The following is a 26,862-nucleotide window of genomic DNA, read 5'->3' on the forward strand; positions in this document are numbered from 1 at the left end:
GCGGTGTTCCTGTCCAAAGGACTAGAAAGTAGCACGAAAGAAAAAGTAAACCACTTTCCTTGATTTTAGTTTGATTTCAGGTATGATACCAGTTGTATTCATGTTTCCATCACTGAAAATTACTCGTGTATCATAAGTAGACTGGAGTATAAAATGAAGCTCATAAACGCACCCCCCCCCAAACCCACAATGAAACAAAATGATCACCTTATTTACTGCATATTTGTCGTTGCTTTGCAATACAAGGATGTTTTCAGAAAAGTATTAGAGTCGTATTTGTAACCTCTTCTCCCAAAGGGTTAAATTACAGAATGGTTCAGGTTGGAAGGGACCTTAAAGATCATCCAGTTCCAACCCCCCTGCCATGGGCAGGGACACCTCCCACTAGACGAGGTTGCTCAAAGCCCCATCCAGCCTGGCCTTGAACACTTCCAGGGATGGGGCATCCACAGCTTCCCTGGGCAGCCTGTTCCAGTGTCTCACCACCCTCACAGTAAAGAATTTCTTCCTAATATCTAATCTAAATCTCCCCTCTTTCAGTTTAAAATTGTTACCCCTCATCCTACCATTACACTCCCTGATAGAGAGTCCCTCCCCCCCTCTCGTGTAGGCCCCCTGTAGGTAGTGGACGGCGCTATAAGGTCTCCCCAAATCAAGGCCATCTTTTCTTGACTTATTAGTAAAACTAGTCAAATCAATTAGCAGCTCATGTCCAGATAGTTTTGCAAGCTCCCTAATTTCTGAAAAATACGTTAAAATTGAATGACTGGATTTTTTCTGTGAAGATTAGAATTCGGATGGTATAGTGAAAGCGGTATATGAAAGCCCAATGGTCATTGTGCCTGTCCTACCAGGAAAGGGTCCTTGCACGTATGGCTTGAATGGTGATCCTTTGCTAAACCCGTTTCTCAAAAAAACGGAAGTCCCAGTTTAGAATGAACACACCACTTGCACAGATGCATCCACACATTACAATGTGAAATGTAGTTCTTGTTCAAACCGCTTACAGGACCTAACTTCACAGAAGATGAGCCAGTTTATTGAAATTTTCCAAACGGTTATCCCTCTTTTCAAAGGGATGAAAGGCAGCGTATAGATTTTTCATATCATAGGTATTGATGAAGCAAGGATGTCTGTTTGTAAGAAATGCCATCAGAGGCCTACATAGAAAGAAAAACCTGCATCTTACAATTAAATATGCCCTTAAAAAAACCCCTTAAACACAATAATGCAAAGAAACCAATTTTGCTCTGCTGCTTAATTAGGTCTCCTGCCTGTAGTAGGCCATCACATTATGTTGACCTATGCAATACTTCATGGAAGAGTCACCTCCAGAGAGGCCGAAAGCCATTTCCATCAACTGTATCGATGCTGACACTAGAATGGTAATATGTCTAACAAGGAGGAGGAAGGGAGATGTGATTTTTTTTTTTGCGAATAAGCTCACATTTATGTTTTACAAAAGTTAGATATTTTCCAAATGATGAAAAAAAAAAAAGTTTCCCCATTCTCCTTTTGCTAATTCAATATTTGAGGCAACATCAAGGATTACAGTGCTTATAACATGTTTTATTCAATTCACATAGAAAAGCATGCAGTATTAATGTAAAATGGTACAGTATTAATGTAAAATGTTCAGTGCACATTAGGTAAACAAATCATTAGCATACAAACCCATTTTTATGGTCTATACAGGCATACTGAACACATTTAGTATAGCAATGCTTTTTAGGAACTAAATTAAAAGTTGTGCTTAACTTCGAAAAATACAAGCCACGTTTGCAGTGTTAAAGAAGACATGTTTTCTAACTGAAGTGCTGTAACCCTGAAAAGGAAAAGGCTGTTACCTTACACCCACTTAAAACAAGAGTTCCAGTACAGTACAGTGCTATGAAACAATCCAAGCAGCAACATTTCCTCTGGGAGGCAAGTTTTATGGCAACTGACATTGTTTTATAGCAGTTTCATGAATCCATAGGATATATAGCCAGTAGCTGCCTTACACGCGCAAAATGTAATCTTTAGGAATGGGAAACGTAACCTTTAAAACAAATTCTTACATAAATGACTGATTTGACAAGACCACTTAAAACAGAACTGTCCTGTTCAAGGGAGCCGTTAGCTGCGCTCACAACTGGAAGATCATGTAACCTGAAAACATAAAAGAGCACCCAAAAACCCCAAACCCCCAAGTAAACAAAGTGCCCAGCCAAAGAAAAGAATCTGGAATGGTTCTTCCCTAAGAAAGAGCTTGTAATGGACAAGGGAACGTTCAGTTTTCACATAGTCGAAAAAGACAGGATCAGATTGCATGGAAGTCATTAAAAATTAAGTTCACCTGTAAATATTAAACATTTGCAGGTTGAAGACTTTGAGTCACGTTCGATTTCCAAGCAAAGTCAGTTTTTGGTGGTTTTTGACGGACTAGCACTGGAAAGGCTGCTTTGTATTTTCCTCTTGGTCGACTGACTGGCATTTTTATTTTTCCTTTCAGCTATAAAGGAGGACACCCAAGGAGGATTCAGTGGATTGTGCAGGTCAGACGACATCTTTAGAAAGCCGGAACCAAACTTTTGTTCCTCAAACAACCTTTGTGAGTTACTGAATAGCGAACTCTGGGAAAAGTCTCTTTGAAATAAACAGTTTGGAGGTTTGATATCACTAGCTACTACGTTTTGGCTTGTAAACAGCGGAAAGTGGTCATTCATATCTACCTCAGATGGGGAGAGGATAGAAAACATAGCAGGTTTCCAGCCAGTTCTATCAACTGCTAGATCGCTCGTCTCTGGACACTTCATACTCTGTTCCTCATTCATCTCTTCCAGTTTCTTCTCAGTTTCATTCAGAAGCTTAGAGCACTCTGTTGACTTTGAAGAATTATCAAGATCGGAGGACTTGAAATTATAGCATGGACTCTTGCTGTTGTCTGATTCGGACATCATTGAGTCCAACTCAGAAATTTTATCGAGGTAGGCAGCATCCATAGATGCCTCACTGGAGGTTCTTGTGCGATTCATTTCGGAAGAGCAGAGAGTATGTAACCTTTTAGGTAAGCAAGAACTTGTTTTATCACTGGACTTTGCTGATGTCTCATCTGACTGACCAGCGACTGAATTTTGCTCTGATTCATCAAAATCTAAGTTCTCAGCAAAATTTGTTGGGCAGGTCCCCCAAAACCCTGATTTTCCTGTGGTGAAACAGTTTAGCTTCTTTTCGCTATTACAGCTGCTTGTGCTGTGCTCTGGAGAATCTTTGCTGCAATCATCCGAAGTGTCACAAAACTCTTCAAATTTCAGTTTTCTCAGGAATGTTGATGATTTCCTTGCATTTTCTTTTCCATCGGGAGTGTTCAACTGAAGGCGGCTGAGAGACAGAAAAGGAGTGCATGGCGGTGGAAGATCATAAAGTTCTTCATCCTTATATGGGGTACATTCCTCAATTTTATTCCACTGCTCTTCTAAGCAGGCATCCATATTTGTACTATTTTCATCCAGGAGAACCCCCTGACACCCTGGAAATAATTCTTTATTTGGGGCACACTGGGTATTTGAGCCATTTGAACCATCTTGACGAGAAGAGCTTAAACAAGTTCCACCGCTCGTCATCTGTTCAAGACTGTCAGGACTTTGACCGTTAGTCAAAGCTTTTTTCTCCTCAGTTTGGGTTTTCAAACATGTTGTGTCTTCACTGCTTTCAGCTCCTTTAGCATCCGCGGAAAGTGCTCTCTCACTAACAGCACTCACCGTCTGGGCTCCTTCGCCTGCATTTTTCAGCTGTAAAAGCTGACACTCCATTTCTTCTATGTATTTATCGCTTCTTTCCAGTGCCTTTTTTAGACGGTTCATCTCACGTTCACTTTGTTCTACTTTGGACTGAAGCGCAGCTACTGTAAACCTACCAAACCTGCAAGAAGTAAAAAAGAAAGAAAATATTAAGCTGGAAAAAGACATTCTCGTGGTGCTTTGCAAGCTCGTTTCAAGAAAGAGAAAAGCTATTAAGTATTGTGTTAATTTCAAAACAAAAGTCGGAACTTTTCTCTGGTAGTTATGTGAAAAAAAAAAAAATAAATCTTCGTATATAATTTACAGGTGGAGGTGAATACCTGAAAAGCCAGAATTAAACTATTAGTGGTAGTAAGGCAATAACAAGCAGATTACCCTTCCAGGGGCTGGTTCTATCAATTCAACTCAAATATGCATGAAGAATTATCCCCTAAAACAATGGCAAAGATTTATGATAACATTTGAACAGTGGTCCACATCTTGAAATATTTACATTCAATCATTTTCCTACAGTACAGCAGTGTTTTACAATACATTTCTTACACAATGTCACCTTGTCAAATATAAAATGCCAATACGAAATTCAGAAATTGCAATAGTCCTTTGAGGTGGTTTAAATACTTATATAGACCATTTCAATTATGCTCTTGTTAGATATACAGCTTTTCCTCAGCCATCGCGTGGATGGTACTTCCACTTACTTCAGAGCTACTTGTTTTTTTGAGCTTTACAACCGGAACAAACTAATTCCTTCCCTGACACAAAAAAACTGCTACTTGTGGTTTGTGAAAGTTGTGTGTTCGTGAAGCTTCCAGCTTGAGCACGTATTCAACTGCCAAGATACGGACTTGCCTTCTCCCCATCCTCCACCGGCTTTCAAGACTGACCTTCCCCAGAGGGCAGGTGAAGGTTTCAGCTATATGCCCTGGCTAATTCTGACCTGTCACTGACAGGTGGTCACCAGGGAATTCCCTTCTCCAATCTGAGGCTCTCCACTTACAGAAACAAAAAAAACAATTAAAGTTGTGGTATTATTAGGAAGGAGGGAAGGACCTGCAGCCGCCCTGCAACTCCGACACATAAGGTTTTATATCACAGACAAATGACAATTCTGCATGTGGGCTCACACTAACATCTACTTTCCATCTTGCAGGTCCACGTTACAGCACAAGTTTATATTCACTCTTCCAGCACAACCACTACCGGGAATTTCCACCCTGTTTCTTATCTCTCTGTCTGTCCCTCCTTCAGTATTTTTCAGAGTCACAGGGAATTCCCATTCCATTTTCCGCATTCCATCCCCTCACCCCTTCACAAAATGCTCCCACTGCAGCCCTTAAACCAGTAGTGTCTGGAGGTGGTATATCTGTGGCCTGAGACTATGAATCTACACGTGCGTTTCCAGCAAAGAACCAAACTGCATTTTGTTTCTTCAATTCCTGAGCCCAAGGCAGTGGCAAACTGCTCTATGCTGACAACTGCAATACCGTTAAGTGAGCAGTCAGGGAAAGGAATAAGGGATATCAGAAGCCCCAGACAAGCTGGGCACAAGCGACCAGATCTAATGACATATTTCACCATTCAACTGATTCTACATATTTAAAAGACTCTGAAGATTTTGGTGTAGACGGTTCAGTAGTGGGGAAGATTCACACAACAGTCTAAGTCAGTTCTTTCACAGAGCTGCTACTGGACCACTTCTTAAATCAGACCAGCCTAAGCTTCACACAGTTTTGGTATGTACCACTCACTGCTTTGTAGACATGAAATGGCAAGGTAGTAGCTTCATATTTAGAATAGGACTGTTCATTTAGTAAGTTATTGGTTTTTTTTTTCCCTCCCTAAAATCCCTGTCTGGATTGGAAGTCTATTGAGGCAAGGACCCCCCACCTCTGCATTATATCTACCCAATTCCCTTTGTCTTCATAAAAATGAAGGCAGACCATTTTTTATTTGCTTACTCTAACAAGCAACAGGTTTTCTCAACTGATTATAGCAGTTCTTCAATTTCTGGTTGCATTCTCAAGGGAAACGGGAGAAAGGGTGCACAGGACTTCCTCCCTTTCCCCTATGAAACCAGATAAAAGCAGAATCACAGACAGCTCAGGAACGTTCCAATTGTGTTTCCAGATGAAGGGGGTTACAATGAAAGAAGCACCCTCATATACAACACACCTTGGCTTATTCCCTCCTTCAGTAGAAAGAACTCAGATTTTGCTTTAAAATACTGAAGGAGCCACTGTAGCACCGCACGGCCCAAGCAAGACCCTTCCTGCTTCCTAGGGTGATTCAAAAGTATTTATTTTGCCTTTCTCTAACAGACTTGTCCACACACCCTTACAGGAGCAAACCTTACACTGCTTAATAAAGGATATAAAAATGATCCAAAAATACAATTTAGCTTAATAGCTAAGCAAGAGATGGGGGAAAATGCTTATGTAAAATAAGCAGTATTTTCTGGGGTCTGCTGTAACAGACACTTTGACATAAAAATTAAACATGTTTACATTTATATGCATACCTGGCAATTCCTTTTTAATGGAAGAATGGTGTAATATGTTTATTTAATGCAAGTAGCATTAGTGACAGCCTGAGATTTGCTTACGAGGAAGAAGCACTGTATTCTCAAGTGCGACTTCTATAACAAGTGTCCTCAGGTTAAAAAAAAATACAGTATGTTGTTCAAAGCCAAACAGCATCACTAATATGTTAATTGTTGTAGAGGGATGTGCTTGGGAATTTTGGTTTTCAGAAAAGGAGTATGTGACACTGCCTACAAACAGTTCCCTCTGCAGTTAAACAGCAGCACAATAGTTGCTTTCTGTTCCTGCTTTGAGACTTGCATGCATTTATTTCCCAAATTTTCGAGGACATGGATTTTTAAAACAGCCATATTACAACGCACATATTTAAACCAATTACTCCAGACCAGAGCACGACATAGGTGTTTTAGTGACTGATCTGGCAGGTCAGCAGAAAGTTTAAGACACATGCATATTTTGGTTAAAGAAGCCAGAACCCTCCCCAATCAAATCAAACCAGAGATCTTCTCTTCTTCCCTTCAGATCTACAGTGAGCTGTGCCATAGCCAACAAGTTATGGTCTGATGATAATAATAATAGAATGCAGTACAGTTACATGAAAATAAATTAAAGTTTGGCCTGACACTCTAGATAAATTATCGTTCCTGAAGTACTTGAACCATTTCACACGTGGTAACAACTTGATACGTTCTTCAGTAGAAGTTAAGGTACTCAGTATACACGTGCAAAGAGCACATTTCATATCCTCCCACATGGACAAAGCCTTTTCAGGGTTAGGATCGTGTTCCTTAGTCGTATCACTTAAACAATGAGTTTGTATCTCACTGTATTTGTTTCAAGTACACCCTTTCTATAGAAAACTGAAAACCCATAGAAACTAGCGGTCACTCATAAAGCAAATAGAAAGACATTCCAGGTGGGATTTGGATCCTTCAATACAGGCACCTAATGACATTTTAGATAGGCTAAGGTCTTTTACACAGCTGCTGGCCTCCAGCTATCACTCTGGAAGGATAGAGGTCTCCTATAGGTCCCGTATCACAGCTGCCAGGTCCAGGCAGGTGTATTGAATATGTTATAGTGTCTGAGGTGACACTGGATGTCCAGATGAGCACCTGAACCCCACATTTTAGGACCTCTCCTCAGCATCCTTCTTCTTGTCCCAGCATTTTCTAACTTGACGCCAAACAGAAAGCTGCAGTCAGCTCCCATCTACTGTGAGCACAAAGAACTAACATTATAGCTATAATGTTTCAGTAACCCTCTTTCACATTATTCCACAACTACTCCCTCAGTTATGTTCAACTACTCCCAAAGATGTCCATTTAGAAACTGTTTAGGAAGTTTAATAGTCTCTTACCCACCAAAGAAAAAAAAAAATTAGTTATTTCTTCTGTTCTTATCTATCAGTTCTGCAAATTCAGCTTTAGGGTTTCATTTCCACACATCAGTGACTACTGACTGTAGCAGATCTGTCTAGTTGAGCCCTTAACTCATATCAACTCAGTTTAAAGCCACACAACCTCATATAAACATTTCTCTTTGTGGACAGTAAGCAGCTGCAGCAAATAGCTTTCCTGTATAACCATTTACAGAGGACTGGGGCTGCAAGGATGCCACGGAAGATGACTCTCCAGTTCTAATCAGCTGATGGCCCAGACTGGGGGCTGCCCTGCAGCTCAGATACATGAACATGATCCATCCCCCAAACGAAACAAAGGGTGAGAAGTAAGAGATGACAACATACAGTCAGGACTTGCCACAGTTCGAGATCAGGACAATGCCAGTGTGTACAACCAAACACAGTCCCATCATTTAGATACACATTTTCACTTGGGTTCTACGTTAGATAGGAAGAAAGAGGTAGGAAATCCAAGAACAAACTATCTGAAAGCCCTACTAGTTTCTACAAACCTTTTGTGATATCATGTACCAGATGCAGCTGGATGAGAACGAGTTCTGCAATCATCCTCTACATCAACTATGAAAGGTGATCTACAGCAACATCTTGACAATGTCCCAGGTTATATACAATTGCCTTAAAAGTGTGTCATATTCATGTAGGCATTTTTAAGAAGAAAAAAAACCCACATCAGTTATTGTCCTTTTCCTAGCACGCAAAAAAAAGTCAAGAAGAGATATACCTCATGCAGGTTTCTCTATTAAGATCTGAAGCCAGGAAAAAAATGAATCAATAGTGGAATTTGGTTCCACTGAAGAAGTAGTCCTGGGTATAGCCTACTACTGCTTTCCATTCTGCAGACCAAGCTGGCTGACAGAAGAAAGTGTACAATGGCTCCTTCTTGAAGGAAGTAGTAGAAACACTTGCTACGGCTAAGTTTCTAAGCTTGTAAAAGAACAAATTATTTTCAATATAAGCAAGTACTGGGCAGTAAACCCCCTTCATCGCACAGTTCACAGAGTACAAATCAATCTGAAGACGCATGGCCTTCCTCATGAAATCTCTCCTGAGCATCACGGAAATCCACTTCCTTCACATCACAAGAGTAAGGCTAAGCTTTACTGTTTGTTGGATGACTGTAGAGCAGCAGGATTTAAACAGAAGAACAGCTAAGTCAGGTATATTCTTTGAAAGAAGCTTCTCCTTTCATTTAGGGAATTGGGTGAAATCAGACAGATATGCAAAGCCTCTCCAAGCATTTTAGCATATTTCAGTGAAGCAGCACTGGTCTTCCACATAAGAAAGCCAGGTCATACCCCAGGTTGGTGAATAGCATAAGCCAGAAAGGGTTACTTCAGAATTGCTACAAAAAAACCAAACCAAAACAAAAACCACAAAAAAAACCACCAGAAAACCCTCAAAACCAAGGAGTGTGATCTGAATATCGTTACCCATCTGCTTAAGGTTTAGATGTTCACACCAGGAGTGGGTGCTTCCTCAGGATTTAATGCTATGACTCAAGAACTCAAATTTGTTGTGAAGGCTATGAAATAGCATTTTCTCCTGTTTACTTTTAAAGCCACACTGCAGCTGGTCTTTGAAAACGGCCATCCCTCTGGGACAGCAAGCTTGCAGGGAGGTGAGAAAGTAGCCCAGTTTTCTATCAAGGAAGATAGCAGCGTTCTTACTCTCTGCACCCTGGACACAGGTTACTAGAAGCCTATTTGTAGGCTCAGTGAAATGCAGAATGAATTACACAGTCTGGCATGAGCGGAAATATTTGAGTTAGATAAAAACTGAATGTTGTACAGAATGAATCAACAGCCTTATTGTTGATTGTATTGTATCATTCAAAAATCAACACTTCAGTGTGCAGGTACCTGAAGTCACAAATCTAGACAACATAAACAGTAAAACTGGAGAAAGTAAAGAGAAAAAAAAAAAAAGACCCCAAAACAACCACAATAAAACAACTCACAAACCAGAGAAAAGGGATAATGCAACAACTTTCTGCATGTTACAGATAGTTTTTCAGACTGGGATTTTAACTGGCAGAAGAAATTAAATATTTAGGGAAAAGACTCCTAGGAAGCCTAGAAGTCTGGTTCAAGCTAATTTGAATCTAACCATTCATAAAATACACTATACCCTGGAGTAGATGGACTTGCTAGTTATTTTCCTTCAGGTAAAAAGCAAACATCCCTTTGCCAAAAATGCTTTTAGATCCATTGTGCCTTGCCAATAGACCTAACAGTTTTCTATTTTAAGTAGAGCTGGAAGTAATAGGGCTTTATCATCCCGCAAAACTTAAGTTTTAGGAGTTTTCCTGTTCTGTATCAGGAAAATGGAAGTCACTGAACATTCCTCAGGAGAAAGAGCAAACAAAGAGCAGGCAACAACCAACCAAATAATCAGTCTGATCTGCCTGAGAAATGGAAGACTAACACAGGTCTTTGGTAAGAATCAGAGCAAGAAACTTAGCTCTATTTGCTTCTCAAATCTACATCCCAACTATATGCTGGTATGGTATTCTGGTGAAGATCTGTTCTCAAAAATGTTTCAGGAAAAAAAAAAGGTAATCAATCAGCATCATCAATTAAAAAATTGTGTAAAAATCCCTGACATGGCTACAATGTCAATTTTATTGACATACATGACGTTTTTCAGCAGGTTTTAATGGATATGAAGAAAGAGAAAACAACTTAAAACTATGATAAAAGAAAAGTTTTTTATTGACCACGGAAGACAGCTAATTATATTTTTCCTGTGATGTCAGAGGTAGAGTGTGTGTTACAAAGGAATCATTCACCTGCCATCAGTGTTTCCTTTGCTATAAAGCAAAGCCTGATAAAATAATCTAGGTTGTGATATTTAGCTTCAGTGTCATTATGCACAAAATGAACTACATGTGGCATAAGGGGACTGAATGCTGACAAATTCTTTCAAAAACAATTTGATACAAGTTTTAGTTAGTTACCTAGCCAGTTGTTTAAGCATTAATCCATACCTGACATTCTGAAACTAAGAAATTTATGACAAATGAAACAACGGTGGTGACACCAAATTATGAAGATCCAATCTGGCAGCTATTTTAAATTGCACTAGAAAACCATTCAGAAACTTCTTCCAAAAATTGCCTTCTGAACAATTCTGAATAAAGTACACTGAAACAACCCTACTGGCAAATCAGTGTACCTGCACAAAACGTTTAATTACAGTGACATTATCGGGCTCTGATGCTTATGCCTTCAATTCTGATTTCGTAAGCAAGATAAGAAAACAGCTATTGCAACCCCTGTTGGGTTTATGAAGCCTATTTGAAAGACCTTTTAGATACTATCAAAGTTTGCCATCAGAACTGGAAGAACATTTAAAAAAATCTCTTGATGTTATGTGTGGTCTAGATATTGACCAGACTAATTACTACAGGGGTGAAAGTTAATTTATAAAATCTGCTAACAACACTAACACGGGATAGACTTCCTACCACCTCAAGGATGTGACTGAAATTTGAAATAACTGTTTTAAATTTGACACGTGCATCAAAACATCAACTTGAAGAAAGCCAATATATGGGTAAAGTCCCACAGTTTGGGAGGGGACATTAGCAACACAAATGCAAAATGAGGTAGGAAGGCACTTACTAAGTAGCTATTTAGCAGAACTGGTACTGGCCATTCATGCTAGAAGTGCCAGGTAAAAGGCAACGAAAAGTGTATTGCAATATATCAATATAAGATGTTGTGGTAAGACAAAAGGCAGTTTTTCTGCTCTACTTAGTGCTACTGAGACTTCATTTGGAATCTAGTACCCAGTTCTAAGCATTATTGCTTCCGAAAACCGTAGACACTGGAGAGCTGTGAGAATACAGCAAACCCAAGTAAATCACAAGTTTACATGTTCTCTTAAGTCACACTTACCTAGAAGAACTGGACAAATTCAGTCTATAAGACATGACTAGGACTGAACGGGTATAGGTAGGGTGAATCAAAATTGCTAAATTTAAGGTGTAGAAGGGTTTCTTCCAGGACAAGTTTTGCCTTACATATACTTAAATTCTTGTAGTACACCACAGGACTCAAAGAAAACCTAAGCTGAAGGCAGCAGCAGCAGGTTACTGACATGCATCTGTCTACACTCCTGAAGCGTTTGAACTGTTGCTGGCCCAGTTTAAGCCCAATTCAAATCATGTGCTCAATTCCTATGCACAATTCTGGAGTTAGCATGGGCCAAAGATCATTCCCAACAGGCAGGCAGGATGTGACCATTTGCTCTGGAGACTGAAAAAAAAATAATAAATTTTTAACGGTAGAGACACGGACAGGCCAATCTAGGTGGCATCTGGGTTGCAAACCAGACCTTGACACTGTTCAATTTCTAATAACATTTGGCTATATCTGTGCTTCTAAAGAAGAAAGTAACTGGCTATTGTTTTAGGCCACGCTGGTAAAAGCTGGAAAAATAATCTGCTTACAATGAAGACTAGTTCCTCACCCACATGCCCCTCCAATATCTAGTTTTTCTGACCAACAGGATGGTGAAGTGTGCACAAGCTAGAAGAAACGGAAATTCTCTCCACTAGGGAGTTTACCTGCAATCAGTAAAGTCAAGTTAGATGACCTGGTCTTTTCTAGCTCTTCTCCTCTAGGATTTATTTACATGTATTTACTTTTCAAGTTTGCCACCCTTGCCAACTCACTCTCAAATCTTATGGGAAAAGATATTCCATGCCATTAAAGCCTTCTCCATTGCCAAGACCTTAAACAGGGCTCTCACACCCTTATTAGAGGACTTGAGGGCAAAATGTACTTTTATGCATTTAACAGCATGCCACAGGGATCATGCATCTTCTTTCCTGTGGTCTTGAATGACAAGCAGTCTGGCAAGCAAGCTCTCTATAAGGATGAACTTAATCTTCCAGCAACTGAGTTGTGAACTGGAACAAAATCCAGAGAGCTCTCTTCTCACATTACACAGGTACCTCTCAACTGCCTTCATCAAAAGCACTGCACAAACCTTGGGCCAATGCTGCTCTTAGTTTTCTAAATTCCAAACCAATGAGAGAAAACCGGTAGAAAACCAACAAAAGAAAGCAAGAAATGCAACTTTGAAAACATGAACATGTTGCTTCACATAGTACTTCCAAGGAGAGGTACCTTAGCATGCAGCTGCAAATCAGTAGGCAAAGTTTCTGCTTTTTGACGTCATTGATATTTTAACCACTTAAGACAGAATATTAAGCACAGGTGTCAGTTCTGGGAATTATGTTCTCATGATACAGAAGTTCGATTCTACATATCTTGCCTAGACACAAAGCTATCAGGGACTTTCCTTAAATAGGGAGCTTAAGTCCACAGAACAAACCCTGAAGGCAGCAAAAGGAAGAAGAAAACAAAACAAACACAACCAACCAGAATCTCTGCACTCAGTAACAGGCCTTCGAGTTTGACCATATACCAGATATAGAAATTTCCCATTAACAAAAATAAGTTAACTGTAGAATTCAACTAATAAACCCAGCTGTTCAATATTGTCCAGATAACGCACGGAATAGCACTTGGAGTCATATCATGTTCCTTCACTGTAGATTTGCTGCTATTCTGTAGGTTGCATTTGTCACCCAAGTCTATGAGGACAAAAATTCCAAAAGTCTACCTGGAGACACATATGCAATACCATATACAACACCACAGTTTTAGGTTAAAGTCTTACAACGGTTAAACAGTCTATAAATAAAATATGGTAGCTTTTAAAATATTCACATACTTTTGGGGTGATCTACTATCAACTTCAGCTTTTAGTCGCAAATTCTCTCTTAAAAGGCTACTGTTTTCCATGCTCAGTTTCTTATTTGCCTGCGGAAAAGAAAAGGAAAAAAATAAGTATACAGTAAAACAGAAATGACTTCTAATATTTATAGGACAAGCTGTTTCTCCTTTTTAAAGAGACAGAACTAGAAATGTGAAGGCAGGAAACAGCCTTCAGACAGGGACACCACTTAAAAATCACCACGGGAAATGGCTTGCAAAACTGAATAGCGAACAGACATTTTTTATTTATATTCCCAAAATACATCACAAGTGTCCTATCTAGGGAAATAAACACAGCTATGTTAGTTAGTACAGAAAGTCATTAAGGAGATGTACTAATGGCAATTCCATGTTTTTTTTTTTCCACATGACTAAATACGTTAAGTACATTAACATTACAATGTGCAGGTATCAGCAAAACTAATGTTGAACAGCTTCCCCCACTCCAAATTAGAGTAAGATTACTTTGGTTTTTTTAGCTTGTTGTTTTTAAAGCACAGTTATCCTAGGGATGTAAATCCATTACGACAAGCTATTTGCAGTCTTTCTTCACTTTCTTCCAGGACGTTGTGATTAAGACTCCTGATTCACAACCCTTCTTACTCCTTGAATTGAGGTCAATTTCTTCTTCTCAATTCAGCAGACACCCTTGTTAACAAGATACTTCATATAAAGAGAAGTTTTCCTGCTGCCGTGTTTCGGAACAATGAATGCCACTATCCCAACAAATAGAAAATACTCGGTGTACTTCATAGTCTGCTCAATCTCCGTATGCTGAAAACAGCACCACGGTCCAGGACTTGGAATTCATAGCCTCAACTGTATGACGCTTCCACTGCATAATAAAAGTATGAGCTAGAGTTAGATCTGAAGAAGCAGCTGTGCAACTGGGCTCAGGAGTGGAACGTACTTTTTCAGAAGCATGAAACAGTGCAAGGAAAGAGGCAGAAAACTCCGAATGTTTATACAAATATCCCCAGCAACCTCTCCAGGTGAGGCTAAGACACTGGGAGGTAGGGTGAATGGAGCAGAAAAACCCCCAAACACCACCACCACCCCCCCCAAATACCACAATATTCTTAGGGGCAGAAAGAGTAAATAGAAACTTCTGATAAAGAAGGAATGGGAAGGGTAAGCCCAAGACTTGGGTGTCTGAGTGTCAACTATTTGGTATTTAAAAAATAAAATGCACAAAAAGCTATCCTGAAAGGAACGAGTAAGAATCCAGGACACGTCGCTTCCAAAGGAGCATCAAACCATTTGTCAACATGGCCAACACCTTTCAGTCTTTCCAGAGACACATTTCCCCCAGCCACACAATCAGATAGGAAATTGCATGACTTGTGCAGAGATGGTAGGTAGGGCATCCACCTGGCACACAGCAAGGCAGGACTGAACCTCTTCGGCCTCCTTCCTCCAGGCAGTGCTCTACCCTCCAAGCCAGTAACCTGCAAGAGATCCCCACCTGCAGCACAATGTCTAGATTAATGAGTTCATGTAACCGTGTTACTAATGAGTATACTTTGTCTAGTATTTCTGCGACTGGGTTTATATCACCACTTCCATACTCATTATGAATCTACTCAAAGTAATAAATGCCTACTTTGGGAGACTCTGCTCTAGGACATTAAGTGATAAAGGTGGCTGCTATTTCCTGACTCAGTCTGGTTTTAAAAAGAAAGTGATGGCAACCACATCTTCTGAGGGACCCTGTCTCGCTGGGAATTGATGGGTGGTTGAAGCTCCTGGGTCAGGTACGTTAGGGCATAAGAAGGTTTCTGGTTCCAGATTGAGTGTATGTGGGAAAGAGGTCTTGCTGTTCAGACTGGGGTTGGTCAGTGCATGCTCAAAAGTGAAACAAGTTCTAAAAGAAGAGCCAAGTGGCTTTAGGTACCTCTGAAACCGAACAGGGAACAGATGGGAAGAGAGTGTTGGACTTGATCTTAAAGGTCTTTTCCAACCTAAATAATTCTATGACCACAGTTTAAGACTTGGTCCCTAAAACCCATCTAAATCTCTATTCGTATCTAACCGTTAACCAAATTCAGACACTCCATAAATTTAAAACCCTTTCTTGCTAAGGCTGAAGTTATACTTCAAAAAAACCCCAAACACACCCTTCCCTCAGTCCCTGCTATTTTATTCTTTTTACTTACCTAGGGAAAAAGTTAAAAAACTTAGTCACCACAAAAAAAAAAGAGAGGCATTACAGTTTAACTTTACAGAAAAAAAATACAAAAATATCAGGCAGACAGAACTCTTTGCTGCAAATCCCCTTTTGTCAACTACAAGTGACTCTCAAGCTCCTGGGAACCTCTTAGGAGGGCAGAAGATGTGTCCCAGCCTGTAAAGCTGAAGTCTGAGTCTAGCTAAGCTATTGAAAAAGCTAATTTTGGAAACTCAGTTTAATCCTTTTAGTGTTTACAGTCCAAGCAGGGCCAGAATTTGCTTTAAACTACAGAGGCAAATCTAGTAGTGTCCCATTAACAACAGAATGGCAGAACGGTATAATGTGGGCCTCTGAGTCTGTAGCACAGGAAAAGTGTAAACACTATCAATGCTTACAGAGGGAAAAAAAGATGCCCTAAACCACATAACGCTTTGGTTTTGCGGGAGGCAGTCCAGAATTGTTAACAGATGAAACAAAAGCAGCATTTCAAATAGATGCAAGTCCAATTCTTTCCACCTTGACTTTCAAATTAATCTTGAAATTTCACTCAATCTTCAGGGTTTGAGGTGATTCTTCTTGTGCCCACAGGTAGATTTTGCAAGATATTTTTATTTAGATGTATTTTCGCATGACTATCTCCTGCATCCCTCCTTCTGCAGTATCAGGTTTTCTTTTATATTACATTCAAGATGTACAAAAAAGCCGCAGGTTTCCAGTAAAGTATCTTCTGGTCATAAAATGCTGAAGCTTGTCTATTTTCGGTCAAAGGGTCAAGTTACTCTGTCTCAGCAAATTGCACCAAAAATATCGGCTAGCAAGGAGGGCAATAGTGCAAAATCTGCCTCAGCCAACTGTACTGTGTTTGGCCACTGAATGTTGTAAAATAGATATATTATATAGATTATTGCAAGCCTGAAAAATCTGGTCATCAATACTGGTGACAAGTGCTACTATAATCCAATTACCCAGCCACAGAGTGACAGAGGAGTTGAAGAAGAGTCACATGCAAGACTCACTAGAGCAAGCAATAACATCTGACACTTGCAAAGGCTATATGGAAATACTATGATACACCAACAGTCACTGGAATTCAATTTTTCCCTCTTTCTTCTGGATCTATGAAGTACCCAAAGGTCATGCTAGCTCTCACTCCCGTTTAACTAACACAAAACAGTTACACTACAAGATAGCTGAGGAAACGTATTTATTACCTCCTTTAGCTTTTCCACACTATCCACCACTTTTTCATACATATCATTGGCAGCTTTCAGCTTTTTGCTCCATTCCTCTGGGGTTTCTGGGCCACTGGTACTTGCTTCATTTGCTGACTGGGTAGTTTCCTCGTTCTGGCAAGACAAAGCTGATGCCGTAGGATCCAGAAGAGATTTCAGCTGTGTCTGTAAACTGAGATTTTTACCTCTCAGATCTTCCACTTCTTTTTGCAGGGATTCGATTTCATCCTAAAGGTGTCAGAAATTCACAGGAATTAAAATAACGTGTAAGATTAATTAAATAATACTGGCAAGTTCCCACAGCACTTTAGAAACATGGGTTCTGGCAAGCGCAGACGCATGCCTTCACTTACACATATATCTAAGTACGCTTATGTATTGTGCTCTAGGCAGGATTTTAATCAACCTGCATACTCAAGCATAGTGAAGGTTTTAGTGAAGGGAATCCCCAACTACATAAAGGACCCTGAACAAACTGGCGGGCAGACCAAAAGCTTCAAAGCATTCAGCAACATGAATCTATTATTAGGGCACTCTGTGGGAGGGTTTCCTGTATCAAGAGTGTTCTTAAGGTCGTCCGCTGCTGACTCATTTGCTGTTATTTGAGAATGTTTCTCTCATATCATTCTGAAACATCACATGTTCAGATACTGAAAGTCTCAAGATTCAAAACAGACCGAACACTGCCTGGAAGAGGCTGCTCCAGCTACACAGAAGTAGCAACATCTTATGAAAGACTCTCAAAACACTCTTAGCTATATCAGTCTGAAGCCACAGAGAAGCAAAAACCTTCAAAAGCCCATTGTTAGAGAGATAAAAGAAATAATTTATCCTGAAAACATGTCTTCTACACTGTTCACCAACTTAAATACTTGAGTTGCTCAAGGTCAGATTACTAAAGGAGGCCTTATATGGCATTTAAATAAATCCAAGGCATATTTTCACAAATAATCAAGCTTGGTCCCCCTGCCCCCTACCCCATGAATAAGAACAACCAGTTTAAATTTTGTTTTTTGGAGAGATTTATGTTATCCTATGCCTATCTGTGTGATTTTGGAGTTGATTCAATAGAAAGGCAGGAAACCTCCTTCTCCTGACTCCTTTCATAGAGGATGAAAGAAACTGAGCTACAGGCAAGCTTGTCATAAAAGATAGCCCTCACTTCCCCAGTGTTAAGGATATATACCGCATCTGCTTCCTTTCTCTCATTCTCCTCCCTGTGAGACAGGCTTCCTTGCAAAATATGCCACGTCTTCACACTGCTGCTACTAAAGAAACAACTAAGCACACTCCTTATTAACACCTCTTCACCTTGTTTCTAAGAGAATATTTTTCCAGCAGGAGAGCGGAGACAAACTTTCAAGTATTCACTCACTTTCAGAAAACAATAAAGCAACAATAGTAAAAATTAACCTATGCAAGAAGGTTCCAGTGAGTAATATTCTTGAAGAAGGAATTTCATCTCCTTGATGAAACAACAGGGAATTACTTCATAAAACGTTGGCATTTCTATTGAAGACGAAACAAAAAGTCCCCAACACCCAATACGCATAAAGAAAACCCTCCCGTATCACCTGAGGGTGGAATTCCCACAAAACTATAGAATTGGCTGTACTTGGCTACCTGCAGCATAGAAAGAACATCACCATGACTTCAGTGGGACCACTTCAAGCACCAGCAAACGCTCTATCATAACCTTAGCCAGAAGGTGGGATTTTAAGGCAGCTGAGTTTCATGCAGATTCAGTATAAACTTCTACTCAAATTAAAAACAACGGGACTCAAAGCAAAAGGACCAGTTGTTTGCAGAAATTTAGCAGTTGCAGTTTATCTGGAAAGTCACAACACTCCCCATGTCCTTACCTCATATTCTTTGTGAAGCAATTCAAGCCTTGTTTTACGTAGGTGTTTTCTGACGGTTGGACTAAATATAGGATCACTTTCACTCGTTCCTCCTAAAGCAGCAAAGGATGAAACAAACACTATTATTGTTTCTTTTTCAGTCAATTCAATACTAGTAACCCACCTTATAGTGCTTTTCATATTATCAACTACAAATACAGCTAATATTGGACCAATCTACTGCCATGGGAGATTAAAAGTCCTTTCATTTTCAGAACAGGTTACACAGGAGTACCTATTAGTGATGTTTAGAAGTCAAAATCCTGCCTCACAGCAGGAAGACATCTTTTGAATTTTTCAATTTTGTATTTTCCTTGACAGAATCCTATCTTATTTAAGACCATACTATTAAAACAGAGCTAAGGGGGATGGGGGAAAATCAAGCATACATAAAATTAGTACAAGATCGTGTAAGTTTCTAAAGTGAGATTGTTCAGATACATTTTATCTCACAACCAAATAGCAGAGCTGACACTTTATGTCAAACAAACACCATAGTATTTTCTAGCTCTGGGGAAGTTCAGATCCTCATTCAGGTGTTGTAGCTTTGTCTTATTTCTGTGCTAAGAGACATTCTCTTAAAAATAAAGCAAAGGGGAAGAAATGGTGAACAAATCAAAACACAAGAAACAAAAAAAAAAAAAAGGAAAAAAGACCACATACTCATTCAAGATTCTGGATTTAAGTACGCTATTTCTCAGCTAAATGCTGTTCTCTTAGGTCAACAGGTTACAATGCATAGGTAGAGTACTTCAAGCAAGGTGCTTTTTTTTTTTTTTTTTTTTCTTCAATTAAAGGCACCATCCAGCCAAGACTTAAAAAACAATTATTAGAGCCACAGGGTACTTGCTGCTGTTGAATAATCTAGCCATTAATATACACACTACCTTTGGAATTTTTACCTGGTAGCTATTATGTATGCTTCCAGAAAGACTTAAAGTCAGACCTTCCTTAGACACTGATAAAAAAACACAGAGGAAAAAACATCCAGGCATCTTTGGACTCAAAAGAATCTCCTTCAGCTGTAAATACCAGAAAGTTATTTCAAAGCCTAAAGTTGTCCTTACCTATAATTTCCTTGCAAGGATTTTCAGGCGTGATGGGAATCCTGCAAGCTGGACACTGATTATTGTTCTTTAGCCATACTTCAATACAAATGGAACAGAAGACATGGTTGTTGACACAGATGACCGGGTGACGGACCTTTTAGCATTAAGCAGGGGGAAAAAAAAAAAAAAAAAAAAGAAAAAACATGCAGAAAGACACTATGACTACTTCAAAACTCTTTCAGGTAACAGAATACAAAAATACACTACTCCTCAGTGAAAGTCTGGTCTTGCAGGGAGGAGATGCTTGTTTTACAGGGCTAGCTAGGAATGATGTCTTGACTTAAAATACCAAACTTCCCTATTACTGAAGGCACCAAAGCTATAACCATTTTTGCAAAACTAAGGTCCTTGATTCTAGGAGCTCATTAATAAATTAAAAAGTGTGGCAGGAGTTCTTCCTTCACCCCTCAACCTCGAGGAAATGCAGCCAACCACTGCAGTGAAATGCATTTGCCTCCCTAGGTAGAAGGGGACCAAAAGACACACATTAACTGATTTCCAAAAGTCAGGGAATGAGTGATTGCTCTTAGCAACAACCAACACTTTGCCCTGGAAGAGGTGTCACTAAAACGGATAGTGTTACAGATTAACTCTAGCCCACACATAATCAGCTTCATGGAAATCAGCTTTAAAAGGATAAGGGCCAAAACCACAGAGCAGAAACATGAACCAGCAATCACTAATTCAAGCCTCCTGCTAGATATGCATTGCTACTAAATAAGTCATTACCCAAGAATGGGGCAGCTAACTGAAGGATTAAATATTCCAATCAGACACTGAACCCTTCAAGAAGCTTTCCCTCCCCTTCCAAAATAGCAGGGTAAACAAACTTTTAGAAAATATTAATGACAATGCCTTATTCTCCCTTGTCATTTAACTATAAACCCTGTTTGAAAGTAAGTGTGTGCAGAGGGACCAAACATGATACAGAATAAAAAGATTTTCCCCTGTATCTATGCCTTATTGCAGCTTCTGTTACAGCTTACTGTAATACACACTCTCAAATCTCTTAAGACCTAACATTAGTGTCTGTGTTAGGGGCCTTAGAAATAATTATTCGTTTTTCCTCCATCCCTGTCTTTACCCAAGAAACGTGTTTTGAAACACAGAAGTATCAGTATCTGTTACTTCAGAGTCTACTATGTTGCACCTAAAACCCAAGTGAATACTTTCAACTTTAAAAAAAGTCCTCATCATCCCCAAGATCTTCCTCTTTCATTCTGTTAGTGAAGTAGTCAAACTAAAAACGAAAAATGAAACATTGGCAGGGAGAAGCAAGCAACTTCACAGCCAAAAATCACTTCGGAAAACAGATTAGATGTGGCCTGTAGTAATCCCACCCATACAATTAGTGTTGCGCAAGCTAAACCCCAAGCATTCTACCACTGCAATACACATGAATCTGAATTAAGGCCCAGATCTATCAGCTGCTTCTCCAATTTACTATCTATGACTCTGTCACATTACAGGATTCACAATATTTTTAAAACCTATGATAGCCCTGGGAGCCAAAGGATTTATCTATACACAAACAAACTCAAGTTACTGAAGGTGTGAATAGAGAGAGACTAAGCGATTTCTCCAAGTCTCTGCACATTTTCACCTCTAATTAAGGAGGCTTTTTCGTGATTAATGCAAGCATTAGCACACCCATGCTTTGTAAAAGTTTAAATAGTATAATTTTAATTATTAAAAAAAAGTTATCTTGTTATTTACTGTTTTTCTTTATTCAAAAAAGAGCTTTCTCCAGCTTTCCCATCAGCAGCTAGAAGAAAAAAAACCAAACAACTTTTTCTCTGCCCATACTTCTTTCTTACTCAGAAGCAGCCCAAGAATAGTTCTATGGATGGCAATGATAGGATACAGAGCAGAATAACATAAAATAATCCAAACAGGAAATGACATTTCAGGAGTGCAGGTCTCCCCCCCAGGGAACAAGAGACCCTCAGTTACCCCAAACCTGACACGGAAGCGCACTTCTTGCAAGTGAATGATTACTCCATATCTCTAGCAAAATAGTAAGTCACATTTATTACTCTCCAGGGTACAGTGCTACTGATTTACACACCTTTACAAGTTTCATTTCAGGGCTGAGGTTTATACTTCCGTTGTCTCAGAATCCACACAAAGCAACCCACGCGACAACAGCAGAAGCTGCTATTGAAATGTCACACAATGGCTGGGGGTGCCGCTGCCCTTCACCGAGTCCCTGAGCCACTGACTGTGACAAGCCCGGGGGGGTGGGAGATCGCACAGCACAGTTTCAGTTCCTTAATCGACTATAGTGTCTAGAAAGACTACAGCTCATTTGGGAAGGCTTTATCAGCTAGGTGATTTTTACCAATTTCCTCATTTTTCCCCACACATAATGTGATTCCTATGCAGATCAAAATCAAATTCCGTACACACCTATGTCACTTTGAAGGCACTTCTGGACATTCAAGCAGCATTAACGGAGGAGCAGGCACACGGAAAAGTAGGCACACCAATACCAGTGAATGAATGCCCAGACATCCTAGGGGCTTTCAACACGCACAGAATCCTGTGCCTGAGCCCAAGCAAACTGTCAACACCAAAAATAACAGGAGACCCTCAGTCATTCTAGGTGGAGTAAAACTAATGGCCCAATGCAGATGGCTTCTGATCTGCTTGCTAATTATGAATAAAGTATGTTAGAAGGTAGCCCAGGCCGTGTTAAAAGAGCATTCAGGTAACAAACATGAAATTTATCCAAGCAATTAACTCTTATTATAAATGGTTATTTGCACATCCTGACAATATACTTTACGACACTGCTCACATTAACAAAATGGTGTAATGTTACGCCCCCCAAGATTTCTGCTTCATTAACAACGAGTGGCTGACATTATTGAATGGGTTTGTCTTCAATATCTCTTTTTATCCCCTTACCATTATGCACTGTGAAATAGTTTCTGTTTTGCAGTCAGTCCTTTGCAAATTTTGCAGAGATAGCAAGAGGTACATTCTGAGCGTAGGGTGGGCCTTCTACTGAATTTGAAGCCTATGCTACAAACCACAGAAGTATTAGAATATGTCAACTCCCATGACATTTTCTGCTCCCTCCTTGTCCTGGCTTACACTGTGATAGAGATAATTTTCTTCCTAGTAGCTGCTGTGTTTTGGATTTAGTTTAAGAATAATGTTGATAACACACATTGTTTTAGCTGTTGCCAAGTAATGCTTATATTATGTCAAGGACTTTTTCAGCTTCCCACAGAAGCTGAGAGGGAGCATAGGCAGGAGAAACTGGCCAAAGGAATATTCCATACCATAGATGTCATGCTCAGTAGATAAATGGGGGTTGGCTGGGGGGCAGGAATCTACAATCACTGCTTACGACAGGCTGGGCAACTGATCACTGGGTGGTGAGCAAACTGAACTGCCTCACTCATTTTGTATATTCTTTTATCACTATTGTTATTATTATCTTCTCTTCCATTACTCTTCTATTAAACTGTCTTTATCTCAACCCATGATGTTTCTTTTTTTTCTGATTTTCCCTATCACACTGGGGGGAAGAGGGGAAGAGTGAGTGAATGGCTGCGTGGTCCTGGTTACTGGCTGGGGTTAAACCATGACACCCCTACAAGATAGGACAAAACCAGTAAATTTTTCCCATAATTTAATTTAAACTGCATAACTTTTTCTTCCTGTAACCTTACTCTTGATAAGTGCTTTTTCTGATTAAGTCTTCCAATATACTTCCAAGCTAGAGACAAAGATATTTATTAAAAAAAAAGACAGCCAGAGCTGTCAACTTTGGCAAAATTTAAACAGCTTCACGCATCTATAAAGGAAAGCATTCAAACACCTTTATTACTGATATCAGCAGTAGATTCACGTATAACATTATCACCTCAGTGCAACATACCAAGTAAGAAGAGTGTGGAAATCTCTTCCAGTACTTCCAAAAGTCAGGAACATCAATAACTGACCAACTCCAGAAAAGAAGTGGAAGTATGAAAAAGTGGCTTGAAATAACACAGTGGCTCTATAGCAAAATATGAGTGAATACCTAACAAATTTATCAAAGTGTTTAGATTAGAAAGTCACTAGGATCAGATTCAAATAGCAAATATATTGTCAGTTTGATTTCACCCTCCTCTTTCTCAAGAGGATACACACTGCACTACAGACACAGTAAATTTGTGCTCTCCTCCATTTTCATTAAACAGATAAATAGAAAAGGAAAGGTAACAGGACCACAGCCAGGAAGCCTTGCTCAGCTTCCACAGAAAAGCCAAGAAATGAGTAAACATGGTTGCTAAAAGCATCACTTTCTGTCAGAGCTAAGAAAGCTGAGAAAAGGGAGATGTCTGCCTACTTCCACTACCAGCCCTACACCTACTTTATACATCAAACACACCTATTCTTTTGTTACCACTCCAGCAGAAAAGAAAGGTCTTGGAGTAAAGGCCACATGAGGTAGAAAGAAACCAGACAGCAAATGCCAGAGTTACAAACATAGGTGGTTATTTCTTCCCTTGTAATTACTGTTGTGCTTTAAGAGGTTTGTTTTGTTTTGGAGAGCAAGGGAACAAGATAAAACAGAGTAGTGGGGAATGAGCAAAGAATTTGAGAAGCAATTAGTGACAGCTATGAAATCAGCTCCAGGGCTTTCAGAGAAGACTAGCGTGAGCCCTCCACTTCCCCAGGGAGAAGAGAAAAGGACGGAGAGAAAGGGTCAGAAAGTGGAAGCGGAAACTTTTTCTCCAGCCTGCTGCAGTGTGGCTCGACAGTTTTTTATTTTTTTAAAGTAAAAAAAAAAAAAAAAAAAAAAGTCCACTTGGTTATACATCCCCTCTTTGTTCTGCTTGCCCTCTACGACACAGCACTGTGCCCCAACACAAACTCACCCAGCATTTTAAAACGGATTATGCTACAAATATAGAAAGGGGGAAAAAAACCCCCAAAACAGACACCCCCCCAAAAAAAAAAAAAAAAAAAAGAAAAAAAACCCCAACCCTCAAAATCTTCACCCTGGGAGCCATAGATCTTCGGGGGGGGGGGAGGGGGGGGGCGCACGACGGTGAGCGACCTGGGGCACTGGGGTCCCCTCTAACAGCCCCCAGTGGACTCCTGAAGGGGGGGGGGGGGGGCACGGTAGCCACCATGCGAACGGTGGCAACGAACCTCGCCCGCGGCCGGGACCCCCGCTTTCCCCCTTTCAGAGGGGATACCCCCACCCCAACTTTCTTCCCAGAGACAAAGGCGGCGGGGTCGGGGCTGAGGCCCCCGCCGTGGCCCCCAGCCCCGACCCCACCGCAGGCCGGACCCCCCCCGTACCCACCACCACAGGAAGGGGCTGAGGGAAAAGGGCAGCAGCGGCGCCGCCGTTACCTTCCCCAGGCAGATGTGGCAGGTGATAGGCAGCGTGAGGGACAGCGTGACGCTCGGCCCCTGCTGCGCCATCGCGGCGGCCTCAGCAGCGCGGAAGCCCCGCACGGCTGTTAACGGCGGCAACAGCGGCGGTGATGGCAGCGGCGGCTCCCCCGCCAGCCCCGCTACGGCAAGCCGGCGAGGACAAGCCGCCGCCCGGCGGAGGGGAAGGCGGTGCGCGCTTTTTGCGGCGCTCCCCTGGAGGGCGGGCGGGAGCCACGGCCCCCTCACGGTTCTGCCGCCGCAAAAAGCCCGGCCGCAGGCCACCGCACCTCGGCCGGGGCAAGGGCAGGCCAGGCCGAGGAGGTCCGCAGCCACCTCCAGGCCGCTTCCTGGAGCCCGCGGAGTTTTTGGCCTACGCGCGGCCTTCTTGCGGGAAACCTCAGCCTGGGCTGCACTAAAAGCAGCGTGGCCAGCAGGTCGGGGGAGGTGATTCTCCCTCTCTACTGTGCTCTGGTGAGACCCCACCTGGAGTACTGCGTCCAGCGTTCTGGCGCCCTCAGCACAAGAAGGACATGGACCTGTTGGAACGGGTCCAGAGGAGGGCCACAAAGATGATCAGAGGGCTGGAGCACCTCTGCTATGAGGACAGACTCAGAGAGTTGGGGTTGTTCAGCCTGCAGAAGAGAAGGCTGCAGGGAGACCTTATAGCAGCCTTCCAGTACCTGAAGGGGGCCTACAGGAGAGATGGGGACAAGCTTTTTAGCAGGGGCCGTTGCAACAGGACGAGGGCTAACAGTTTTAAACTAAAAGAAGGCAGATTCAGGCTAGATATGAAGAAGTTGTTCTTTACAATGAGGGTGGTGAGACACTGGCACAGGTTGCCCAGAGAGGTGGTGGATGCGTCATCCCTGGAAACATTCAAGCTCAGGTTAGACAGGCCTCTGAGCAACCTGATGGAGTTGTAGGTGTCCCTGCTTATCGCAGTTGGGTTGGACTAAATGACCTTTTAAGGTCCCTCCAGCCCAAACTATGATTCTATGATTCTATGAAATAGGGTATTGTAGGGAGTGCTTGGTAAAGGCCCTTTGCAGGAGGAGGGCAACACAGTTACAAGGGCTCCCCTTCCCTCCCATAAACCTTTCCCCGACCCACGTTTCATTGTGCTAAATTAAATGAGCTGTCAACTTTAATCCTGTTAATTCCCCCAAGCCTTTCTCTGTGCTTTTCCCCACATCCCTTTTTTGTTCTACTCCAAAATATGATACAGCAAATGGGAACATGTTCCAGGGGAAACTCCTGGGACATGAGCCCCCCTTTCCCACCACCTTGTGTCTGGCTGGAGCAGCCCATACCTGGCAGTGGTCTCGCACTTGGCATCCCTTGGCTCCCACACTGTCCTCCTGCTGCGTAGACGGCTCGGCCAAAACCCCTTGATTCTTGGCCCAAAGCATTCCCTGTTGTCTCACGTGGGATTTTCACAGCCCACGGGGCTGAGGCTTTGAGGGTGGCAACGAAACGAGGATGTCGATAAGCCCCCAACCCCTGTGAGTGCTGTGCCTGGTATCATTTG

General features: G+C 41.2%; 1 protein-coding gene across 1 annotated transcript; it reads right to left on the bottom strand.

Moving 5' to 3' along the window:
• Positions 1-1,555: 1,555 nt before the first annotated feature.
• OBI1 (ORC ubiquitin ligase 1) lies at positions 1,556-25,660 on the bottom strand. The gene is made up of 6 exons (XM_054187379.1): positions 25,311-25,660; positions 19,908-20,043; positions 18,802-18,893; positions 16,919-17,167; positions 13,494-13,582; positions 1,556-3,903 (listed from the first exon to the last, which is right to left on the bottom strand). Exons 1-6 carry the CDS (start codon positions 25,380-25,382, stop codon positions 2,400-2,402), a joined length of 2,142 nt encoding a protein of 713 aa, XP_054043354.1. The 5' UTR covers positions 25,383-25,660; the 3' UTR covers positions 1,556-2,399.
• Between the last annotated feature and the right edge of the window lie 1,202 nt (positions 25,661-26,862).

Source organism: Rissa tridactyla, chromosome 1 (genome assembly GCF_028500815.1).
Source record: "Rissa tridactyla isolate bRisTri1 chromosome 1, bRisTri1.patW.cur.20221130, whole genome shotgun sequence".
In the NCBI taxonomy this organism is placed as follows: Eukaryota; Metazoa; Chordata; class Aves; order Charadriiformes; family Laridae; genus Rissa; species Rissa tridactyla.

Excerpts from the sequence above, each read along its gene's own strand:
- OBI1 (XM_054187379.1), bottom strand. The coding sequence starts at position 25,382 with ATGGCGCAGCAGGGGCCGAGCGTCACGCTGTCCCTCACGCTGCCTATC. Across the intron at positions 20,044-25,310 it reads GCCACATCTGCCTGGGGAAG|GTCCGTCACCCGGTCATCTG; the intron begins GTAACGGCGGCG and ends TAATGCTAAAAG. Across the intron at positions 3,904-13,493 it reads GATAGTAGATCACCCCAAAA|GTTTGGTAGGTTTACAGTAG; the intron begins GTATGTGAATAT and ends TACTTCTTGCAG.